The 21,915-nt window shown below is 54.3% G+C and overlaps 2 protein-coding genes across 2 annotated transcripts; both read left to right on the forward strand.

The window, feature by feature from the left end:
* Positions 1-19,387: 19,387 nt before the first annotated feature.
* Positions 19,388-19,531, forward strand: LMJF_33_2725 (hypothetical protein; the record flags this gene model as incomplete). The annotated part of the gene is made up of 1 exon (XM_001685983.1): positions 19,388-19,531. One exon carries the CDS (start codon positions 19,388-19,390, stop codon positions 19,529-19,531), a length of 144 nt encoding a protein of 47 aa, XP_001686035.1.
* Positions 19,532-20,303: 772 nt separating this feature from the next.
* LMJF_33_2730 (conserved hypothetical protein) lies at positions 20,304-21,812 on the forward strand (the record flags this gene model as incomplete). The annotated part of the gene is made up of 1 exon (XM_001685984.1): positions 20,304-21,812. The coding sequence occupies one exon, from the start codon at positions 20,304-20,306 to the stop codon at positions 21,810-21,812; it is 1,509 nt and encodes a 502-aa protein (XP_001686036.1).
* Positions 21,813-21,915: the final 103 nt, after the last annotated feature.

A 21,915-nucleotide genomic window follows, 5' to 3' on the forward strand; every position in this document is an offset into this window, starting at 1 on the left:
CACGGAGAGAGACCGATAGGCACACAGAGGGCGAGGAAGGGAAAAGGAGATGCGCAGCTTTCGCGCATACGTGGACTCGTCGAGCCGTACGGTCTTGCCAGTGCGCCCTCGCCCCCTGCCCCTTCCTTCCGCGTTGTCTTCTTCAGTGCGCCGCGTCGTGTCGCGATGGGGTTCTCCGACGGCCTTCCCCACTTTTCTTCGCAGAGACAGCCAAGAGCGCATAGGCCGCTGAGAAGCGTCATTACTTGCATCGAGGCGGCTTCTCATCGTCCCCGTCTTCCTCATTCGATCCCGCCTCGGATCGGTAGCAGCACAGGCTGTCCGACGGTCGTGCGCCATGTGCTAGGAACGTTTGGGCCTGCGTGCAGGTGTGTGGATGAGTGTGCGCGCACGTGTGCGGGAGTGACCTGCAGCCGCGGGCCCTAGCCGGTATATGTACACATCTGCACACATGCGCGCACGCAAGCGACAGAGTCAGCCGGGGCAGCAGCACAGGGCGGCACAGTCCCACTTTTCCCCTTCAGCGGCGGGGAGAGAGAGAGACTGAAAGACGCGGTTTGTTGCTGCTCGCGTAGATGCCTCTGGTTGCCGGCCTTTTTTCTCTCATCTGCCTTTGAGTCCTTCTGCTGCTCTTCTCACCTGGCATCTCTACAGCGACAAAACCCTTTGAAGTCCCTGATTGGAATCCGCAGGAATGGGCGTGTGAGTGCGTGTCTGTGGATGCATATTTCGGTGCCTGGTGTTGTGCGGGCCGGCAGCCCCTGCTGCTTCTGGAAGCGGTGAGAAGAAGCGAAATTTTGCCGCTGCGCTCTCCTCATCTTTTCCGTTTACTCTGGCTCTCCACATCCGTACCTGCGCTGCATCCTGTTAGACTTCACAGCCTATAATTGCGCAGCAGAGCGAGAGAGGTGGGCCAAACAGGCGCGCCGAGCTGCACGCCGGTCCGCCCCGCAGCGCACGTGTGCGAGGCATGCGGCATATCCCCTCCGTCCCGCCGGGTGGGCGGAGGGGGCGCCGGCGCCGGGGGCATGGCGAGCGCGCCCCGAACGGGGCACCACCGAGCCAACCGGCGCCCACCGCGGAGGGGCACGGCGTCTTTCTATGGGATGCTGCGGCATGGCGCAGCTGAGGGAGAAGCAGGGCACACAGGCAGGAGGGGAGGGGTCGGCGCAGGCGTCTCCGGGGGCCCTCGCCTGCGGCTGGCCGGCCCCCTCCCCCGGCTTACCCGGCGTGCACCTGGGCGACCCCCTGCTACCCGCACGGCCTCCACCCCCTCGAGCAGGACCCTGGCCGCGGCCCGCCTGCGCCAAGGCGTGCGGTGCAGCCATGTCCGTGTAGGCGCGCCCTGGAGAACGAGGACGTAGCCGCTCATGCGGCAGACGCAGGCGAGCTGTGGTTGTGTAGGTGTCGCGGTGTCGAAGTGTTCCGTCTAGAAAGCCAGGTGGCAAAGAAACCAAACAGAAAGCGTCGCATCGTCTTCTTGTCACGTGTTACTCCCCCCTCCCTCTTGTGCTGGGAAAGGCGAAGGGGGTGCGTGCGCCTGCGAAACAGGCGCCCACATGTACTAAGCATGGCTCCTTCGCTTGCACTTGTGTGCTGCTTGTTTGCCGTGGCGTGCCCTCTAGTCATGTCAGACCACCGCACGCTTCCCCCTATTAGCAGTGCGCGAGATGACCATCACTCTGCTGTTTGACTTTCCCCTTGCTCTTGCCCTTGCCTCTGGTGCCTGTGCCCGTTGGTTGGCCTCCTTTCTCGTTTTACATCGCCCACAACTGCACGTGCGTTCATGGTTTATTTTCGCGTGTGTGTTGCGCGCTGATTTGCATGTATACGGATGCGCATGCTTGTGGTTTACTTTGCTCGTCTTTCTCGTGTATATGCGCACGCCTACACGCACTCACGTGAATGCGCACCGCTATTTCCGAGCACACGCACACACTTGCATACGTATATGTGTGCATAAATGGCTCTACCCCCCCCCCCGTCGTGGTGTTCCACGCCCCAAAATCGATAACGACCGAACATCAGGTAAGCACGCATCATCATCAATCCCCGGAGACGACGCACTTCTTTTTGTTTTGTGATTTTGTTTTTCGTTTTGGTTTTAGATTTGTTGGCTTTATTTTTCGAATTTTCGTTTTCCTTTTCTTGTGCGCTCTTTTTTACCTCCAGTTGGATGTCTTTGTGTTCTCTCTCCTTTCCCCTGTGTCTTCTCCTTGTCTCTCTCTCTCTCTCTCTCTCCCTCCCTCCCTCTTTCTCTCCCTCCCGTGACGCCTCCTTTTTTGTTTCTCTCTTTCCTCGCTTTTGTATCTCGCTCTCCTTCGTGCCGACCGTCATCATCATCTTGCCAGTGTACATCTCCTATCGGGTCCTGTCTCTCACCTCGTCATCACACACGCTCTGGTCTCCCCTCTCCCCTCTGACCATCTCTGTCGTTGCGGCTTTCGTCACTCCATTCACACATCACATCCTTAGCATCGGCGCGACGGCTCGAGTCTCCACCCCTTCTGCCGGCCCTTCGACCTACACATCTACGCCCCCTCTCTTTCCGCGTGGGCCTACGCAAACCCCCCATCACCATCTGACTCTAAACTTCTCTTCCCTTCCTCGCCCTTCCCTCTCCCGTTTTTGTTTTGATTATATTATTTGCTTTCTTCTGTTGTTGTTCCTCCCTTCTAGGTTTCTTGTCGTCCCCGTGCTTCATCTCCATATTGAGCTCTCTCTCTCTCTCTTCTTTTCCTTCGCCTTTCGGCACTTTCTCTTGTTTTTCTTTTTTTCCTCCCTGCCTGTCTGCCGGCCTCTCTGTCTCTCCGTTGGCGATACTGTCTGTCTATCATCACTGCCGCCGCCTCGTCCCCACCTCTCGTACTACGTCCCCCTCTGGACTTGCACCGCCACTTCTGAACAGGAGCAGCAACAGCAGCTCTAGCGGCGTATCACACGTAGGTCGCCTCTTTTCCTAAGCTCCTTTCCCTTTTGTTTGTCTCGCTCACGTTCGCTTTCTCCACTCTGCATCCACAAACACCCTCCCCCCTCCTCCTCCTCCTCCTCCCCCCGACCTCAGCGTCCCTCACCGTGCCCTCCGCCGGATAGCATCACCGCCTCCATCGCCAGGGACCGTGTTTTTGATCATTTTGTGGACGAGAACGACGAAGACGGGCAGTAGCAACGACACCCACACGAACACAGACACGGAGCCGCTTCTCTTCCTCTCGGTTTCCGTTTTTGTTGTCCGTCTCTGTCCGTCTGTTGGGACTGTCTGTCAGCCCTCTTCCCCTACGCACCTTCAGCCCCCTCCTTCCCTGCAGTGAGCACTCTTGAACTTTCCCTTCTTGGCTTCCGCCGCGTTTCTTCTTTCCTCCGATCCACTCCAACCTCCCCCACCCCCTCCTCGTATTTTTGTTGCTTCCCGACTACGAGGATAGGACCACGACGGCCGTCATACATACCTCAACCGGGTATTCGTTTTTTTTTTTTAGGGTGCGTCTCACTTTTATTTCGTTCTCCCTTTCTGTCTTCTCTTGTTTTTTTTTTGTTCTTTCCTAGCCCTCGCGCTAGCAGCTCATCTTCACCATCCTCTCCGCTTTCTGCGCAGCCGCCACCGGCGATTACTAGCTTACCATACTAAAAAGAAATAATAGCAGTAGCCGACGAACAAAAGAGGAGCGGCAGAATACCGGTCGTGGCTGTGTGTACGCCTGTGTCTGTGTATGTTAGGCTGACCGCTGTAAGCTGCTTGTCCTTCTCCCTCTTTCTCCTCGTCTGCCTTTTTGTTTCGTGCTTCGACTGAAACCTCTCTCACACCACCGGCGCCATCAGCGTACGGGTGCGTGTGTTTTCTTGTGTTTCGTGTGTGTTGCGTGATTGCGTGCGCGTGTGTATTTCTCTTTTTCATTGTCGCGTTCCTCTTTGTTTTTCGCCTTCTCGCTTTGTGCCTGTGTGTTGCGCGCGTGTGCGCGTGTCTGTGGACAGCTTCGCCATCATCGCCTTTGACGCACCGGTCTCGTTCACCTGCACTCACGCCCTCACTCTCGTGGCTGCCTGTTCGGGACCGAGCAAGTCCCACAATACCGATCACGAAAAAGGTCGTTGTGCTCAAGGTGTCGAAGAGACCGTGGTGCGGACAAGCACCCATACACAAAAGCACAAGTGCTTGAAATAACGAGGAGGGAAGGCCCACACGGCTGCTGATTTTGCAAGTGTGGAGGAGATTAGCATTCAACGTCGGCACACACACACACACATACACATACACACGCACACACATAAAACGAGAAAAGTTGAAGCTTTCGAAAAGGAGAGGTTGACAATTGTGTTATCGTTTTTTGTTGGCTTTGCTTCAGGCAAGCATATCCTCAAACCTTCCCCCCTCTCCCACGGCCGCTCTTCGCGTTGCAAGCCTCCTCTACGCAAGTAAACCCACGAACGCATAGGCGACAAGAGAGTTTCTTCTGCGAGATTGCCACTTGTGCACCCTCCTCCTCCTCCTCCCCCCCTCCTTGTCGACCTGCGCACCAAGCAGCGCCCTGAGCTCCTTCCACTGCCTCCCTCTCTCGTTTTCTCTCTCCCCCGTCTATCTGTTCTTTCTGATACCGCTTCTCTGCTGCTTTTTTTTTCGTACATCGCTTACGTTTTCTTTCCGGTTTATTCCGTATCCTGAGTGCCCACTCCCTCCCTCCCTCCCTCCCTCTCTCCCAGTATATTTGTCGCGTTCTTCGTGGTAGAATGACGCGCTGAAAACAAACAAATAAGAGAAATCGCAAAGAAAGAAAGAAAAAAACACAACCCGGAGTGTCACCTGTGTTGCTTGGATTAAGCAGGAAAGTAATCATCTGCTTCATTTTTTCGTCCGTTCGCTGTGTCTTTTCTTTTACGCGTCTGCGTGTGCGTCCTCGCGCTCTCTTCTTTCTTATTTTCCCAGTACTGCTTTCTTCTCGTTTTTGGTGGTGTTTTCGCTTTGCACTTGCTCTCGTTGCCTCGCTTGGCTATTTATCCCTCCTCCTTCCATCACTGCACTCCCCCCTTCGTGTCGTTCCTCGAGTGTTTGCGTGTGGCACAGCTCCTGCGGTTCGCACCCTCCCGGACCCTCTTTTCCCGTTTCTCTACTTTCCGTCTCCTCTCTTCTTCCCTGCCCTTGTTTTATCACAGTTTGTGCTGCTCTGGGGTGCACCGTTCCGTGTGTGTGCGTGTGTCTCGGTGGTGGTGGCGCATCGCGCCAGAACCACTCGATTCTCTCGTGTCGGATTGCATGTACGTTTGGATTCGCTCTTTGCCGTTACTTGTCTTGACACTTTCTCGGTGTGTCGTTCTCTCCCTCCCCCTTCTTTTTTGTTGTTCGTTGCTGTTTTCTTGTTGGTCTTGTTCCTCGTCTTCGCGGTCGGTGTCTTTCATCTCGGCTTTCTGGTCGCTACTCTCTCCTTTGTGTTTCCACCCTCTCCCTTCTCTGTGTTTGTGCGTGCGTGTGCGTGTGCGTGTGCTCTTTCTCACCTTCCGTTTGGTCGCTCTTCCAAAAAAAAAAGAAAAATTGATTTTCCGCCGCTGTGGTTTGCCCTGCTCATCACGCCTCAAGTCTTTTCCTTCGCTACCTCTCTAGCACTTGTTTGTTCTTGGCTTTCTTGTCGCTTTATCTGCACTTCCTTCTTAGCACTCTGACTCTCTGTATTTGTTTTCTTGCCCTTCTCGCTCTCCCACCTTCTCAATCTCTCTCTCTCGCGCGCGCGCGCACGTGTACGCTCTCTCTTCTTTTGTGTGTGTGTGTGTGTGTGCGTTTACACCTTTCTCCTTTCTCTATCCGCTTCGTTTTTTTTTCGGCCTTCGTCGCCTCCATCCCTCTGTCTGTGTGTGTGTGTGTGTGTGTGTGTGTTTTAGTGATCTATCACCCGTAGTTGTCGTCCTCTGACAAGTCTCAGCTGTTTCCTCTCGTCGTATTTTTCGCCTTCTCTTCTGGCTGTGCGTCTTTCCTTTTCTGTTCTCAGTCTCTCTCAGTCTCTCTCTCTCTCAGTCCTTGTATACCACCCCGCCCTTGATTGTACCTCATCTTGCTCCCTTCTTTTTGTGTTGTTTTTTGCCTGCGCGACTTGCTGCGCTTGTGCACTTCTGGTGTTCCCGTTGGTCATTTCTTGTTTTGTTGTTGTTGTTTGCCTGCTGCCCTCTCGCGCGTTGCATTCTCACTCACTCACTCACTCTCTCTCTCTCTCTCTCTGGCTCTCCACCCGCAAGCGGCCGCTTTCTGTTTCGTGTGCAGTCGTGCTTCCGGCGACTTTTCTTCGTTTTTGTTCTCTTGCATCCGCGAGCCGGCAAGCGCAAGACACGCCCAAGAGAAAGGAGCACCGAATCGCAGCCAGCACCGTCATAAATAAAAGTGCAACCACGAAAACAAAAGAGGCGACCGCAAACGCACGCAAAAATAATTCGCTTCTGGCACATCGATCCTCCCCCCTCCCTCCGGTAAGCAATCCTCATTATCTGGCATTCGCCCCACCACCTCTCACACCTTCCGCCACCGCAGCCGCAACAGAGAGGCGTAACGGAAGAAACGAAGAAACACACACACACACACACACACACGTATACATACACTCGAGAAAGAGAGGTATAATAATTACGGGATACAAGCTGAGGAAACGCACCTGCGTTCGGCCCTTCCTTCTTCCCTCAACACGCCCTAGGGACTCTGACCACCAGCAAGAAGAAAAAAGAAGAGGCTCAGGAAGTAAGGCAGAGAAATAGACGAACGAAGCGAAAAAGCGAGTGCTGAATCCACAAACTATCAGCCCTCGATTCAATATCACACGAGCGTCCACTTGAGCACGCCCTTGTCGACGCACTTGTCTGTGCCTGCGCACGTGTTCGCTGGCTCTTTTTCTTTTGTATTTTGCCTTCGCCATTGGGGAGTGGGCAGGCGCACTAGCGGAGTCTTTTCTCTTTTTTTGGTCGTTCTTCTCAGTTAGCCTTTCTACAACGACGTCGAAATCCTTCTCCACTGTACCTCAAACACACATACACACACACACATACACACACCACCTTGCTAGGACGTCAAAATTGCGCTCGTCCGCGTACACGCGGAACGCCCACCTTCTTCCCTCTTAGCCTCTCCTTTCGCTAAGCGAAAAGAAAATAAGAAAACGAGATTTTTACCGTTGTAGGCATCAAGAAACCGTAGAAGTAGTAAGAGCAGGAACGGGACAGGTTACGCGGCAGCGCCAGTAAAAACAACAAAAAAAAAGAATACGAAAGACCAAAAGGAAAAGGGTCTGGGCAAGCGCTTCTACTTCCTGTCTCTCCGGCCGCGTCCGCAGCTTAGCCCCACTTTTTTCCTCGCTTTTTTTTCCTCTCGCCATTGTCCCCCCCCCCCCGCCACCCCCACCTCTTGCGTGATTGTGAGCGGGCATTGAAGCAGATTGCTACGAAAAAGCAAGCAAGGGTAGGGCAAGTGAGGGTTTTTGTCGCGTCTGTGAGCAAAGGACAAGCAGCGAAGGATAGCACAAAGCTTGTACGCGCAAAAAAAAAACAAAAAAGAGACAGTCAAGGAAGGAGAGAGCGGCTGGCTCTTGAAAGTTTGTCGATACAGCGAGGGGGCGGAAGAAACGCGTCGCTGTGAGTGTGCCTGCGTGTGCCTGTACATTGGTCGCTCGACTCTCCTCTATCACCCGGCTCGCATTCCAGCTTGGAAGCCTAGTGTACATTTTTTGTATTTTCAGCGTGAGTGTGTAGGGTGGGCTGTGTGTGTGTCGGCGCTTACGTACTGCTTCAGTGTATTATGTGGAGAGCGTCAGAAAGTTTCCGCGTCCACCTCTCTAGTTGCGTTGGGGTCTCTCTATCTTCTCTTGCGCTCCTTTAGCCTGCTCTGCCTTGCTTGGTTTACCGTCTTGCAGATTGCTTCCCTATCCTTCTGTGACCTGTCATCATCATTTTTTTTAGCAATTGAGAGATACGAGCTCCTTCTTTCTCTCTAGTTTTGTGTTTCTTGGACTTGTTGTCGTTGTTTCCCCTTCTGTTGCCGAGCTCGTATCACCTCATCATCGACGCACTCCATTGTATTCTCTACAAGCGTTCCCCATCTCCCGCTACGCACTCACCACAGCAGGTCTGTCTGTATCCGCGCGCGTGTTTCTGTGTGTGTGTGTGTGTGTGTGCGTGCGCGCTTCCTTTGCCGCTTGTTCTCCGTGTCTCTCTTTGTGTACTTGTTTGATCTACCCCCCCCCTCCCTCCCTCCTCCCTCCCGCCTCTCTCCCCATCTCCCCCTCTCTCCCTCCGTGTTCCTTGCGCCCTTTCGTTTTTTTGTGTCCTCTCTCTCTCTCCTCACTCGCCTCCTCTTTTTCTTTCGTTCCGTTTTTGATAACCAACCTTAGTTTTCTAGAGCTTGTGCTCTTGGCTTGCTTTCTTCTCTTCCCCTCTCGTTTATTTATTTTTGCCGTCTCCGCTGCGTGTTTTCGTTTGTTTTTCTGTGTGCCTGTGTGCCTGTGTGTGTGTGTGTACCTTCGTGCACGTGCGTGTCTTTTCAAGTCCCTTTTTCTCCCTGTGCGTGTTTCTCTCTGTTTTCTGCTCGTGCTTGCTGTCTGTTTTGCGCTGTCGTTGAGTCAGCTCGCTGTTCTCACCATTTAGCTGTCGAAGCCAAACCAACCGAAACGAAGGAAGATTTCCATCATCTTCACCCCCCCCCTCCACCACCACCACCACCACCACCTCGACCACCTCTTCCTCCTCCCCCTTCGTTTTCCTCTCGCTTTCTCCCCCTTTCCTTTTTTTTTACCGTTGCTCTTCTCCGTAAGTGCCTCTCTTTCTTTCTCCCTCTTATGTTCGTGTGTCTCTGCGCCGGATACCTTATCGTCTCTTATCGTTCTCTCTTTGAGTATCTGATTCTGTGTGTGTGTGTGTGTGTGTGTGTGTCTACCTCATACTTACAGGAATAAGCAGCACTGAGGGGAGAGCGCAGAGGTGCGCAAGAGGCTCAACAGCAACGCGCAACGAAAACGCACAACCACAAAACAAAACAAAAACGGAGCCTCCCTTTGGCATTTCTCTCTCTTTTTTTTTTGTGTGTGTGTGTCGTGGGTTCTTGGCGTATTCTCGGTGGCTGTTTATTCCGTGAAGTCAGTGAAGAGGCACTCTCGCGAATCATAAGTCAAAGAAAAAGTACCTTTATCCCCGCACATAGGCAGCTGCGTGAATTGGTTTGCGCCTGACCTTCCTGTTCCTCTGCCCATTATTTCTGACTCAACTTGCGCACGCACGCACAAGGCGCCCTGTGCCGATGTCTTCATCACAGGGAGACCCGAATTCGTGGATGGAGGCTGCTGCCGCGCGCCCGTCGCCTACAATCGTGCCAAACACGATGTCTGCGTCGCAGATGGGCCACGCGAACACCTCCACGCGGTCATCGATGCAGAGACGCGCTCATAGTGTTACAGCAGCATCGGCTTCCACGGTTGACGTTGGTTCACCGATGCCGCATTTCGTTGGGGTAGTACCGCAGGCATACTCGTCAGCGGCGTGCTACAGGGATCCGACTGCGTTGCGTGGTAACGACAGAGTCGGCACAGCATCACCGTATCGGGTGCCTTCTTCGTCACAGCAGCAGGCAGAGCTGCGCGCAAATCGAAGCGACAGCCGGGCGGTGCCGCCGCCGCCGCCCAATCTGGCGCACGAGCACGATAGTCGAGAAGAGAGGAGTTTCATCTTTCAGCTGCGAGGCCTTCCATTTGCGGCAACCCGAAAAGATGTCGAGTCTTTTTTACGCACCGTCGACTACGATCAGTTGGATGTTGGAACTTTGGCAACCGGCGAGTCGAGTGGCAACGCGTTTGTGGAGTTGCACGGCTTGCGTGCAGCCGAGAGACTGGGCCGCCTGCACAACACGGTCATCAGCATCGCGGCTGATGCCGGGATGCCGGCGCGCGAACGTCCCCGGCCCCGATACATTGAAGTGCTGGATGCTGACGCTGCTAGGAGAGAACAGGTGCTGCGTGTCGACGCACTCACGGCGAGGAGCGCTCTGCCACTTCCGCGGCGCTTCCGCGCTGCGGCCGCCGCAGCCGCAAATACTTCCTCTGTATCTGGCACCTCCACTGACGCGTCTCAGCAGCAGCAGCAGCATCCGGTGCGACAAGTGCCGGCTCAGGCTTTTGTGCAGCCGCCACCACAGGTATCTGCAGAGGGTGGTGTTCGGTTCTTCACCACTTCGCCGATGACGCCGCTATCGGTGTCATCCACGCTAATCGCCCCCGTCTCGTCTCAGCGCTTTGTGGATGTGCCAAGGTATGTCGGCTCCCCACGTGCGCCGTGGAATGCTTACGCGCAGCAGCAACACAGCGCACCTCCACTGTCATCGTCGACGATGCCCATGCCGCATATTGTGGCGTCACAGGCAGCGCCTGTAGGTTCCACTGGCGTACCGCCGATGGTGCGTATCCAGAATGTTGAAGGCAGCGGGGTAATGCGTAGCGCGACTTCAGCACCTTCGGTGTTCTACCAGTTTGTCACGCCGATAGCTCCACAGACGCAAGATCCGCAGCAGCAACGCGTCCTCAATACACCGAATGTATCTTACTTTGTTGTTGCTGCAGTATCTTCGCCCGCGACGTTGTCTGAGGCGCAGAACACCTACTATGTGGCGCCGCTGTCCTCCACGCGAGCGGCAACTGCCGGCAGCTATTACTACTTGGGCGGCGGGAGCCCCTAATGCCCTCTTCCTTTCCCTGCCATCCCCGCTGAACACTACCTCGAGGTCTCCAACGGTAGCGGTAATCATGCGTGATCAACATCCTTTTTTTTTTTGAGTGGGCGCGTCGATGCGCTGTTTTCTCTCCTTTTTTGTTTTGCTGTCGGTGTTGTTGTTGTTTTATGTCGTTCTCTTCGTGCTTTTACTGCCGCTCTCTCTCTCTCTCTCTCTCTGCCCTCCGTTTTCTTTTCCTTTTCGTCCTCTTGTCTATCTCATCTTCTTCGCTCTTCTTACCTGATAATACCTAGCACAACTCGGCCTACAAGCTCTCGCTCTCTGATTTTGTGTGGTTGATTGTTTTTCTCCATTTCTCTTTCATCGCTTCTTGTTTTTGTTGTTGTTGGATCTGTTTCCACTCCTAGACGAACCGGGGATGAAAAGAGAGTGTCACCACGAGCAGGCGCACGCTCTTCCCCTTCCCCTCTCTCCCCTCCACACATGCCACCACCACCGCCACCAACAACACTTCTGGGCCCGGTTTCTATCGATCACCGATTCCCACTCTCTCCCCTTTTACGTGTTTGCCCAAGCAATACCTTGTTGTTGCTCTCTCCCGACCTCCCCTTTTGCTGCTTGGCTCCTCTACCCACCCACACTCTTTTTTTTTGTATGGTTTCGCTTCATATCCACGAAGTTTATGTTTTGTTGTTGTTGTTTTTCGTTGTTGTTTTTCGTTGTTCTCGTTTCGTTCCTGTGTGCCGGCATGCCTCTGTGCGGGCAGCGCCTTCCTTCTCTTTTCTCTTGTTTTGTTGTTCCTATGTTGTTTACTTCACTTTTAAACTGACAATTTCCTCCTTCCTCCTCGCCCCCACGTCCTTTACGCAGTCGTCTCTCCGTTTTCCGTGCCGCGCCACCCCACCCCTTTCTTTGGGTGTGCGCGTTTATTTCTTTTTCGTTGTTTTCGTTTTGTTTCCGATTTCCTTGCCCCACCCCTCGCTTCCTCTTCTCCATCTTCAGCACCTCTCCCTTCTTGTCTCTCCTCCTCATACTCTGCGTGTATACATGTGTGCGTGTGTGTAGTCTATTCGCACGTGCTCCCTCCCCCGACCCCCACCCCGTAAAAGGACATACATACGAGGGAAATCAACCATTTTTTTCCTGATCACCATCATCTTTCTTTTTCGTTGGTTTCTTTGCTCTCTCTCTCTCTCTCTCTGTATGTGATCTCGCTCCATTAGTAATATGTTTCCGTCTTGTGTGTGTGTGTGTGTGTGCTCGCATCTTCGCGATTACTCCTTTTCGCCCCTTCAAAGCCTTCCGTGCGGCCTTTTTTTTTTCGTTTTGTTTTGTGTGTTTCTCGAGTATGATGACAGGGTTTGCTCATTTTCCTCCTTCTTAGGATGGTCTCTCGCAGTCCCTCCAGCACACTCCACAAACATACACGTATATGAACACATACACTTACGCCATTTCTCTTCTGTTCAGTCGTTGCCCTTTCTTTCATGTATGCCATCCCGCTCTTCCTCAGTTCTTTTTTGGTGCGTTCCGCCACACTCTCTACACGCACATGCGTGCGTGTGTGCATCTGTTTTTGTTCGTTTCTTGCTTGCTTCCCTCTGTGTGCAGTAGTCCTGTTCTTGCACTTTGTGTAGCTGTTTTCTTTTTTGTTTCGCTGTTTCTCCGCTTGCTCTTCTTCAATGCAAGATGTCTTTCTGTTTTGTATTCTTCTCCGTTGCTGTTGTTGTTATCCTCCACCTCATCTTCGTCTCGTCCTCTCTTCGCTCTTTTCCTTTGTGTGCGCGCGCCTGCGCGCTTCTTTGCCTCCCTCCTTCTTCCCTGTTCTCTCGCACTCTTCTCACAACGATTCGTTCTGCCGCCTTCACACAAGGCGTCCACAGATGTGGACACACGAATATACTGCACTCATGAGACTCGCCCGCTCTTCTTACCACCGCCCCATCTCTCCCACCCCCCGCCCTTCGCCACCGCTTCTTCCCCGTACCGATTCCGCTTGACTCTTCTTCGCTTTTTTTTGCGTTCTGTCGTACACCGAGAGGGTGAAGTCGGCGGACGTCGGCGTTCGAGAGTGTGGGGTCGTGCAGGCTCTTTCTCCCTGTCCGCTTATCGTTTGTTTTATTTCCTCTTCGATTTGTTTTTTGTTGTTTGTCGATTCTTTGTTTTTCCTTGTTTGCCTTGTGGTGCTGCCGATTTCATTGTACGCGTGTGCGTGTACGCGTGTGTGTTTTCTTCGCACAGCGACAACAAAACAAAACAGTGACACACAAATGCAGACAGAGGGTTTCTATGTGTTGTTATTCTCTTTCCGTTTCTTCCCTTTTCTTTGTTCCCTCTCCTTGTGCGCACTTCTCTCTCCACCTTCCCCTTCCCCTTCCCCTCCCCCCATACACACACACACACACACACACAACGCTGTTTTCCCGCCGTTTTCCCCCTCTCCTCTCTTTTCTTTTCTATCTTTGCTTGTTTGCTTGTACCGCCAACCTCACTTCGCCCTCTTCTCTCTCACCCTTTGTGTGTGTGTGTGTGTGTGTGTGTGTGTGTGTGTGTGTGTGTGTGATGATGTCTCATGTTTGCGCTTGCTCTTCCATATGGTTTTTCGTTTTCGGTTGCCCTGTCCCCAGCATCATTTTTTTCTTTGCTTTCTCACAAGCGGCGGAAGGTGGCGTGTACATCGGTGTACGTGAGGAGGGGGAGAGGCAAACAGGGCGGCGTCGGCGACGTGGGGTGTGAATATGTATGCTGTTGAACGCTCTTCTGTTTTCCCCTCTCCTCTGTCTTCCTCCTCGTCCTCTTTCTCTACATCTGGCGCTGATGCCCTTCTGCACATCCGCAAGGCTGCTTTGTCCGCGGGCGCACAGCTTCGCCCTTTTTCGTCCTGCATGTGTATGTACGTTTTCCTTTCCCTTGTTTTTGTCTTTGCGAAGTGTTCTACGCCTTCGTGTGTGTGTGTGTGTGTGTGTGTACGTTGTCATGTCGTTCTCTGTTTCTGTTCGTCATCCAGACTTGTTTACTCTTCCTGCTCGCGCTGTTTCTTTATTATTTTTTTTTCTGTTTCATTTTGGCACCTTGCGGGTGCGTTCATCTGTGTGTGGGTGTTCTTGCGCGTGTGCGTGTGCGCGCGGTTGTGACAATATGGGCTATATATGGATACGCCTTTTTTATTTACATCTGCACGGATACTTTCTATGACCCCCACTTGTTCCCAAGCTTTTTTACTCGCGACCCTACCTGCAGTACGTTCACGTCTGCATGTGCTAGTGGGTGTGCGTATGCCATCCCCTTCCTTTCCGACTTCTATAGCAACCGTATATATGTGCGTATTTTGCCCCCTTCCCCTTCGTTCTCTTGCTCCTCCTTTTTTTCATCTTCTCCTTTTCAGGTGAACGGTCAGGTGTGTGCGTCGCACCTTAGCTGCGTGCTAGTGTGCCACCTCTTTCACGATCTCGCCCTCTTCACTTCCGTCTCTCCCGTTAAAGGCGACGTGCGCACATTCTAGTAAAGTCGGCAACTCAACTTCGCCATCTCTCTCAGTCTCTGCGCCGCTGCACACTCACGTAGACCCAATAGAAACACCGAGCAAGGAAAGACGAAAAGAAGAGGCATTCACACAGGCACCACAGTGTCGCCAACACGGCTACACACCGCTTCCTTTTTCAACTCGCATGAATATGCTTCATGTGGACAACAACAAAGAAAGGGCAGAACGCCAAAGTGGGCTACCCATTTTCCTGCATAGCTCTCTCTCTCTCTCTCTCTCTCTTTCTTTCTCCTTTTTTCAATCAATTTTCTTCTTGAATGTTCTTTTGTGACTCACATTACACCGACTGAGAGAGGTATGTTGCGGCGGTAGCAGCAGCAGCAGCAGAGCCGATGGAGGCATGAAAGTGGGCAAGACAGGGATTGGGCTTTATCATCAAGGTGATCGTATTTTTCGTTTGTTTTTTTGATGGTGGAACAGCAGGACGTTTGTCTCACTTCTCCCGTCTTTTCCTCTCTGGCTGTGTCGGCAAGAAGATGGCGCTCATGTCATATGGACTCTCAAGAAACCCCAAAAGAAACATCGATGGACTTTCTTCTAAGCGGCTGCATCCCTGTCATCTGGATCACTGTGTCTTCTCCTTTTTAGTTTCACCTTCCTTTCGCTTTCTATCTGTTGCCATTGCCTACTGCCGCTCCTCTCCTACTTAGATTCTTCTTTGTTGCCCTTGTTCTCTACCTGGGCTGTCCGTCTATGTCTATGTCAATGTGTGTGTGCGTGTGTGTTGACTGTGATCTGCTCTTCCCTTCTTTTCTGTTTCTCTGAGCTCTTTTGCTTTGTTGTTCTTCCTTTCCTACCCGCTGCTTTTGCTTTTCTTTTTTTTGTTTTTGAGTGGGCGCCTCTGCGTGTTTGGTCGTGCCGGTGGTGGCTGTTTTTGGATCTCTCTTTCGGATACGCTTCGTTTCGTTTCTCTGTTTGTTTTTGCTGTTTTGTTCCACCCACCCGCTCACCCTACTTCACCCCGCACTTGCCCTCCCCCCTCGTGTCGTTCCCGTTGATCGTGCTCTCGACTGTCGATTTTCTCGTTTTTTTTCTTCATTGTGTTTCGTCTCCTCCGTCATCTCTCTCGAGGTTTGCCTTCGTCCATGGCTGCATTCTCTCGTCTACTCCTTTCCTTCTTCCATTTCTACTTCGTACCCTCTCTTCCACCCTCAAACCCACCAATGAGGGCTATATTTTTTTGTACCCCTGAGTGTATGTGTGTGCGTGTCGCGATTGCTGGCGAGGCAAAGACCTCTCCCCACTCGGTTCTGCGTATCTTCTTTGGTAGCTGCCACTCGAACCCGCTCCACTCCCCGTCTGCCCACGGCCTCGAAAGCAACACTTAGCATAACACCTGCAATTTCCTTTACTAAAAGAGCGACTCCGGTTTCTTTTTCTGGCGCTCATTTCTTCTCTTTTCTTGTCCTGGCCTTTCTCATTACGCTGGGCGCCGCACCATCGTATCAGGATCCAGGACGTACTCAGTGGGGCAGCCAAGGGCCTGCATCCTTCCTTCAGAAATCCTTGCGGACTATCGGTTTGGGCGTGCAGGACTGCGCTGCTGCGGCGCCAAAGCAGTGTGAAATCATGATCACTTTTTGTGCTGATTCAATACGAATCGTCTCTGCGATGCAGCAAACGCACGCCTTTCCCTGTGTCCCTTCGGAACGGCAGGCCACGAGGTCTCCTCGCGAGCAGGCGCATGCCTATCCACGGGCCCCCTCCGCTCGACGCGCCCGCTGCCACAGGACTCAAGGCAGCGTCCCGCCTGTCGCGGCACATGCGGGCAAGCCGTCCAGACACGCCCCCCAGACAAGACAACAACGCCGTCCCGAAGCAGGCCCCGTGACCCGAAAATGCGAGCACTGCGCGCGCGGTCAGCCACCGCTGGCATGGCGCATCGCATCCGAGCAGGGCATCGCGAGGTCAGCAGGGCGAGGGGGAGGAGTGGGCCAAACAGGCGCGCCGAGCTGCACGCCGGTCCGCCCCGCAGCGCACGTGTGCGAGGCATGCGGCATATCCCCTCCGTCCCGCCGGGTGGGCGGAGGGGGCGCCGGCGCCGGGGGCATGGCGAGCGCGCCCCGAACGGGGCACCACCGAGCCAACCGGCGCCCACCGTGGAGGGGCACGGCGTCTTTCTATGGGATGCTGCGGCAAGGCGCAGCTGAGGGAGAAGCAGGGCACACAGGCAGGAGGGGAGGGGTCGGCGCAGGCGTCTCCGGGGGCCCTCGCCTGCGGCTGGCCGGCCCCCTCCCCCGGCTTACCCGGCGTGCACCTGGGCGACCCCCTGCTACCCGCACGGCCTCCACCCCCTCGAGCAGGACCCTGGCCGCGGCCCGCCTGCGCCAAGGCGTGCGGTGCAGCCATGTCCGTGTAGGCGCGCCCTGGAGAACGAGGACGTAGCCGCTCATGCGGCAGACGCAGGCGAGCTGTGGTTGTGTAGGTGTCGCGGTGTCGAAGTGTTCCGTCTAGAAAGCCAGGTGGCAAAGAAACCAAACAGAAAGCGTCGCATCGTCTTCTTGTCACGTGTTACTCCCCCCTCCCCTCCCTCCCTCCCTCCCTCCCTCCCTCTCTCCTAGCCGTGTCTCGTCCCCCTGTCTTTGATGCGCATATCTCTATCTATCTGCGTATATGTAAAGACATACGCACATATGCATACATGTGTATGTACACTCTCTGTGGTGGTGTTCTCTCGAACGCACACGCAGGCATGTATGCGCACGTGTGTTTCTTTGTTGCATATTGTTGTCTTTTCCTATTATTAAAGTTTGCTTGTGTGTGTGTGTGTGTTTCGGCCTGTTTTGTTCAACTCAAAGGACGCCTACGTCTCAGCGTACGGGTGGTGCCGCAGAAGGATGTGTGGGGAGGGAGCGCCGTTGGTCTTCTCTGCCCCGGTTGTCCTTCGCTCTGGCAAGTAGTAAAGTCGGCGCTGCACACTTTCATCTTCACACTGAAAGAGAAGGAAAAGGTTGGTGTCACTGATGTTGGGGCGAGGCGAGGGAGTTGATCTTCGATTTGGTGGTTTGCACACGGACACACACACACACACACACAGAGAGAGAGAGGAATATATATATATATATGTTTCTATCTGCTTTTTCTTTAGCTTTGATCGGCGCTTTTGTTGCGCAGCTCAATTTTTGTTGTTGTTGTTGTTTCGGTGCTGGCCATCCCCTTCCCCCTCCCTCTTCTTGCCGTTGAAACCAAACAAGGGTGTTTCACTCCATTGTAGAGGTCTCTGCTATTTTCTTTTGGGGCAGCGTTACGGCCGCTACATGCGGATGCGTGTGTGTGTATGTGTGCATGTATGTGTGGTGGCGTGGTGGCCCTCTTCCTTTTGTGTTGAGGAAGATGCGAACTGGCTCTCCTGCATCGTCTGTGTAGTTCCGATGTTTCTACCCGGCCAACAGCCCTCCTCCCCCTCATCACGCCTGCCACGGCGTGGGGGACACGATGGATGAGGGAAAGGCGGGCGCTACGCTTTCGTAGACGAGGCGGAAAACGGCGACCAGCAATCCCTGAAGTGCAGAGGGCAAAGTCCGTTGGCCCGCTATTTGGCGATATGCATAAGGTCTCTGGCACCGCTCTTCGCAAGCGTTGAAATGGGATGGAGCTCCGTCAACGAGGTGATTGCTTTCCTCTCCTGGTTCCACTATCGTCCCCTCTCATTTTTCACACGGGCGGGGGCAGAAAGCACTTACACGCACACGTGAACGCATGTATACTAGCTCGAGTGCGTCTGCACGTACACGTACTGACACACGGAGGGAGCTATGCGGAATGTGAAGAGCTTCTCTTGCCTTCCCCCTTTCACCCCACCCTGAACCAGCATTGTAGGAATGACCAAGACGACTCTCTTTCGCGCGGCTCTCACGCTCGTACAATGTCTGTGCGAGTAAGCGACCTTTTGGTCTACCAAACTTGTCAAAAACAAAAAAAATAACACACGTGTTTTGTAGGTGGCGCCACATTCGATTCACGCTGAGGAGCCCACAGCGGGAGAGAGCGCTAGAGGCGTCGTCTCCATTATTGTGAGAGAAAGGGGGTAGATAAGCTGAACACGAAGATGTATGTATGTGAAGCGAAAAAGGAATAAAGAGCTGATTCGCTGCCGACAAACGCCGAAGAGGAGTGCGAAGTCACGCAGCGGATCAGGGAAAGTGCACAAAAGAGAATACGCTCAAGACAGCGAAACGTTCCCCTCTTGCCCACCGAGAGCAGTAGAGAGTGCTGGCGTTGGGTGCACGCAATGACGCACGAGAGATGTGCGCAGTGGTGGCCTTGTAAAATAAGAAACAATAACATTAACAGTACAAAAACAAACAAGCAAACAAAATCATCTAAAAAAAGCAACGAGGAGGGAGTGGCGGATTTGGTCTCGCCTTGCGTGTCACACAAACCACAGCAAACGGCAGCACGTGGCGTTGTGTTTTGTGTCTCTTGCTCGATAGCAAACCAAAAAAAAAAACGAAAAGAGAGTGAGACACACACACACACACACATACATGCATGTGGCGAAAGAAGAAACCAGCAAAAGTAGTCACAACATGGGCACTGCTGCTCTTAGCACGAGGCTCCGCTGGGCGCACGGCTGACTGTGGAGTGCATGCAAAGTTGCGGAAGGCGTGGCGGGGTGCTGGGGAAGGGCAGGAGGGAGGCGCACACGCATGTGCACGAGATGATCAACGTCGGTGCACGACTCCTCTTCTCCTTTGGCCTTCCCTTTCTAGTCTTTAATGCGCTTCCTAACAGCTGCCCATCCTCTCCCCCAGACCTGTGGCCGTACGCTTCACCTGCCATGTCTGTCTCAGCCCTCCTGGGTCGACATCCGTCGCTAACTGCCCTTCCCGCCTTTGCTTCGCTCGTGCTGTCCCTTTTTTCCCTTGTTTGTTGTGTACTTTGCGGCCATGCGCACCGAGTCCTCCCTCTCCCTCCTGCACACTCCTCTACAGAAAAAGAGGCCTCGTACTCCTCCATACACCCACACCCACACACATACACACATCGTGATGCTCGTGTGACGTTTCAGACACCTGCCCCTCGCTGCCAGCCGGTGGAAGGACAGCCCCCGCCATCCGGCAAGACGAAAGGAAGGGAACCAGTACCTCTTTCGTAAAGGAGGCGCCTTGCGCGGGTGCGTCCCCTCTTTTTCAGTGAGAGTACGAGAAGTCGGGGTTGAGGTCATGAAGAGGTGTGTAGGGAGAAGTGCACACCCTAAAGACAACGAAAAGCAACCAAACAATAGAAGCAGCACATTCAAAACAGAGCGGAAAACGATAAGCGGACTTGCTCTAGAAGGCAAGCAAGACAGATATGGAGAGTGCTGAACAAGGTAGAGGAACGGGTGAGAAGGGGGGGGGGGCTACGATGACGAGGCAGCGCGGATGTGGCCAGACCACCCGTTAATGGCACGTTCACGTTACCACACTCCCGTGGAGAAAGCGGAAACTGCTACGGACTCGCGGACACACACGCCCATGCGCAGGCACGAAATAAATCTCTGCGTGTCTGTGTGTGTCTCTCTAGACGCTTCCGCTGCGTGACAGCCTCCCTCTTACTTTCCCCCGTCCGTTCACTGTCCCTTTCTCTGGCCGCTATTTTCTTTCGCATTGCTCTCAGAAGAAAAAAGAAGCGTTGGTGAGCTCCATCATATTTTTCCCTTCGCTCCATCCGTCGCCCTACTCGTATATCCGCCATCTTTTCGCCTCCCTGTTCCGCAGTCGCACATCAAGCGCGTCTGCTTGTCACTCTCCCTTTCTCTCCGTCGTCACTCTTGCCGCCGCAGGCGCCCCATATCATCCAGCCCAGCTGGGGAACCGCTCCTTTTCGCTTCTTTCGATCCTTTGGAGCGGACAAGACTTCCCCAGCTCCTCCCGCCAGCACCACAGACACACACACACACACACACACACAGACGCACTGGCGCGTCTCCTTACTTGTCCCGGTCTAGCTGCACCTCTTCGCCGCAAAGCGAGAGCAAACGACAAGAGGAGCCGAGCAATGCGGCGTGCGACTGCGTATCACCAGATGCGGCAAGTGGCAGTGATGCTTGGCACCACTGGTGCCTTTCCGGTCCTTAGCGCGGCTTTAGCTCGGTCGATGTCCGCCGCTGCCGGCACCGCCATCCACCAACATCACGACTCGCATCGCCGCGCCCCCCGTATGCGGCCTCATCGTGCCTCCTTGTCGAACGGGACCACGGCGTTGGCGCACAGTTGCCGCTGGCAATCGTCGGCCGCTCCACACCAGGACTTCAGCCACATCACACATGATCTCGTGTGGGGTTTGTGGAATGAGGGCAACCTCTTCTCTCTCTCGACGGCAGAGCTCACGTACTACTTGCAGCAACAGCAGCAGCGCGCTGGCGGCAGCAGCACGTTCGTGATTGACCCTCAGGCGAAGAAAAGCACTCTCGTGCGGCAAGTGGAGGAGGTACTGTCGGCGGAGCAGGCAAGCATCACGGTGCCGCAGGACGCCGGTGCGACGGTGACCATGACTGGCTCCGACCGTGTCGAGGAAACGCTCGACGAGGCGGACGAGTACGGTGACTGGGGAGCCGAGCCCGGCTTTGAGGAGCGGCGCCACATTGACTACATGGAGTTCAACCCGCTGCGCATGGGCGAACGGTACGAGCCGCTTGTGCCGCGCGCCTACCAGCTACTTCACAGCGACCTCTCCGCCGATGTTGGTCTGACAGCGTTGGACCCGTCCAAGTTTCCTGGGCAAAGCAAAAACAAAATTGCCTACCTTGTCTCAAAAGTGAATGTAGACAAGGCGAACGAGCAGCACTTCCGCCGCGGACTTGAGTGGTGCCTCGCCAACCTGTGGAACACCAACATGAACGGCGAGCTGAACATCGGCGCCGGCCGCGTCATTTTCTATCGCACCATTGCAAAACAGAACCGCAACACGCTCCCTCTGTGGACGCTGCAGCGGCACCTCTATGCCTACCACCCGTACGTGTGGTTTGCCATCGCCTCCGCCTCCAACGCGGAGGCGATGGAGAAGCTGGCTGAGCGACTTGGGATGAAGCTAGTGCAGGATGCGACGACAAGCTACAAGATCAGCATCCGTCGTTCTAGTGAGCTGCTCGATGGGGAGCTGAACGCGCAGCTGCAGTGCACCAAGATGAACCGGCCGTGGGACAGATTTCTCATCACGCACTACGTGCGCTCTCAAATGCCCGATCTGCGGTTTCTCGTGCGTGCGCGTCATCCCATCAAGAAGCGTGTCACGGACGCCTACCTCGAGGCGGACATTCTCCGCAGCACTCGCGACTCGGTACAGTCGGTGCTCTCGCCGGAGCTTGGTGAAGTCTGCTACTGCTGCGAGCGCGTGATTCGAAAGTGGGCGATGCGGACGCAGACGGGTGTGACGCTGCAGCTCGTGGAGACACGACGCACTCCACTTATCATCACCAAGGCTGGCGACGAGGGCGAACGACTCGAGTACGAGTGGATTGTGGTGCTCCCTCAGAAAGCGGAGCGTATCGATATCGCGGCCCTGTCGGCGGAGCTGTGGGACTACGGCAATGTGCTGGCAAGAGAGCTGGAGCCGGGCATGGAGGAGTTCCTGTCTCATACGATGACGGCCGCAGCCTCCTACTAAGGTGACTGTGGCTTTGCGTTGCTCTTTGCCTCTATAGCTGGATAGGGGGGACAGCGGGACATGCAAAGGGAGGGATTTGAGAGGCTTCGCTGGGGGGGGTGAG

The sequence above is a fragment of the Leishmania major genome, chromosome 33 (genome assembly GCF_000002725.2).
Source record: "Leishmania major strain Friedlin complete genome, chromosome 33".
Classification (NCBI taxonomy): Eukaryota; Euglenozoa; class Kinetoplastea; order Trypanosomatida; family Trypanosomatidae; genus Leishmania; species Leishmania major.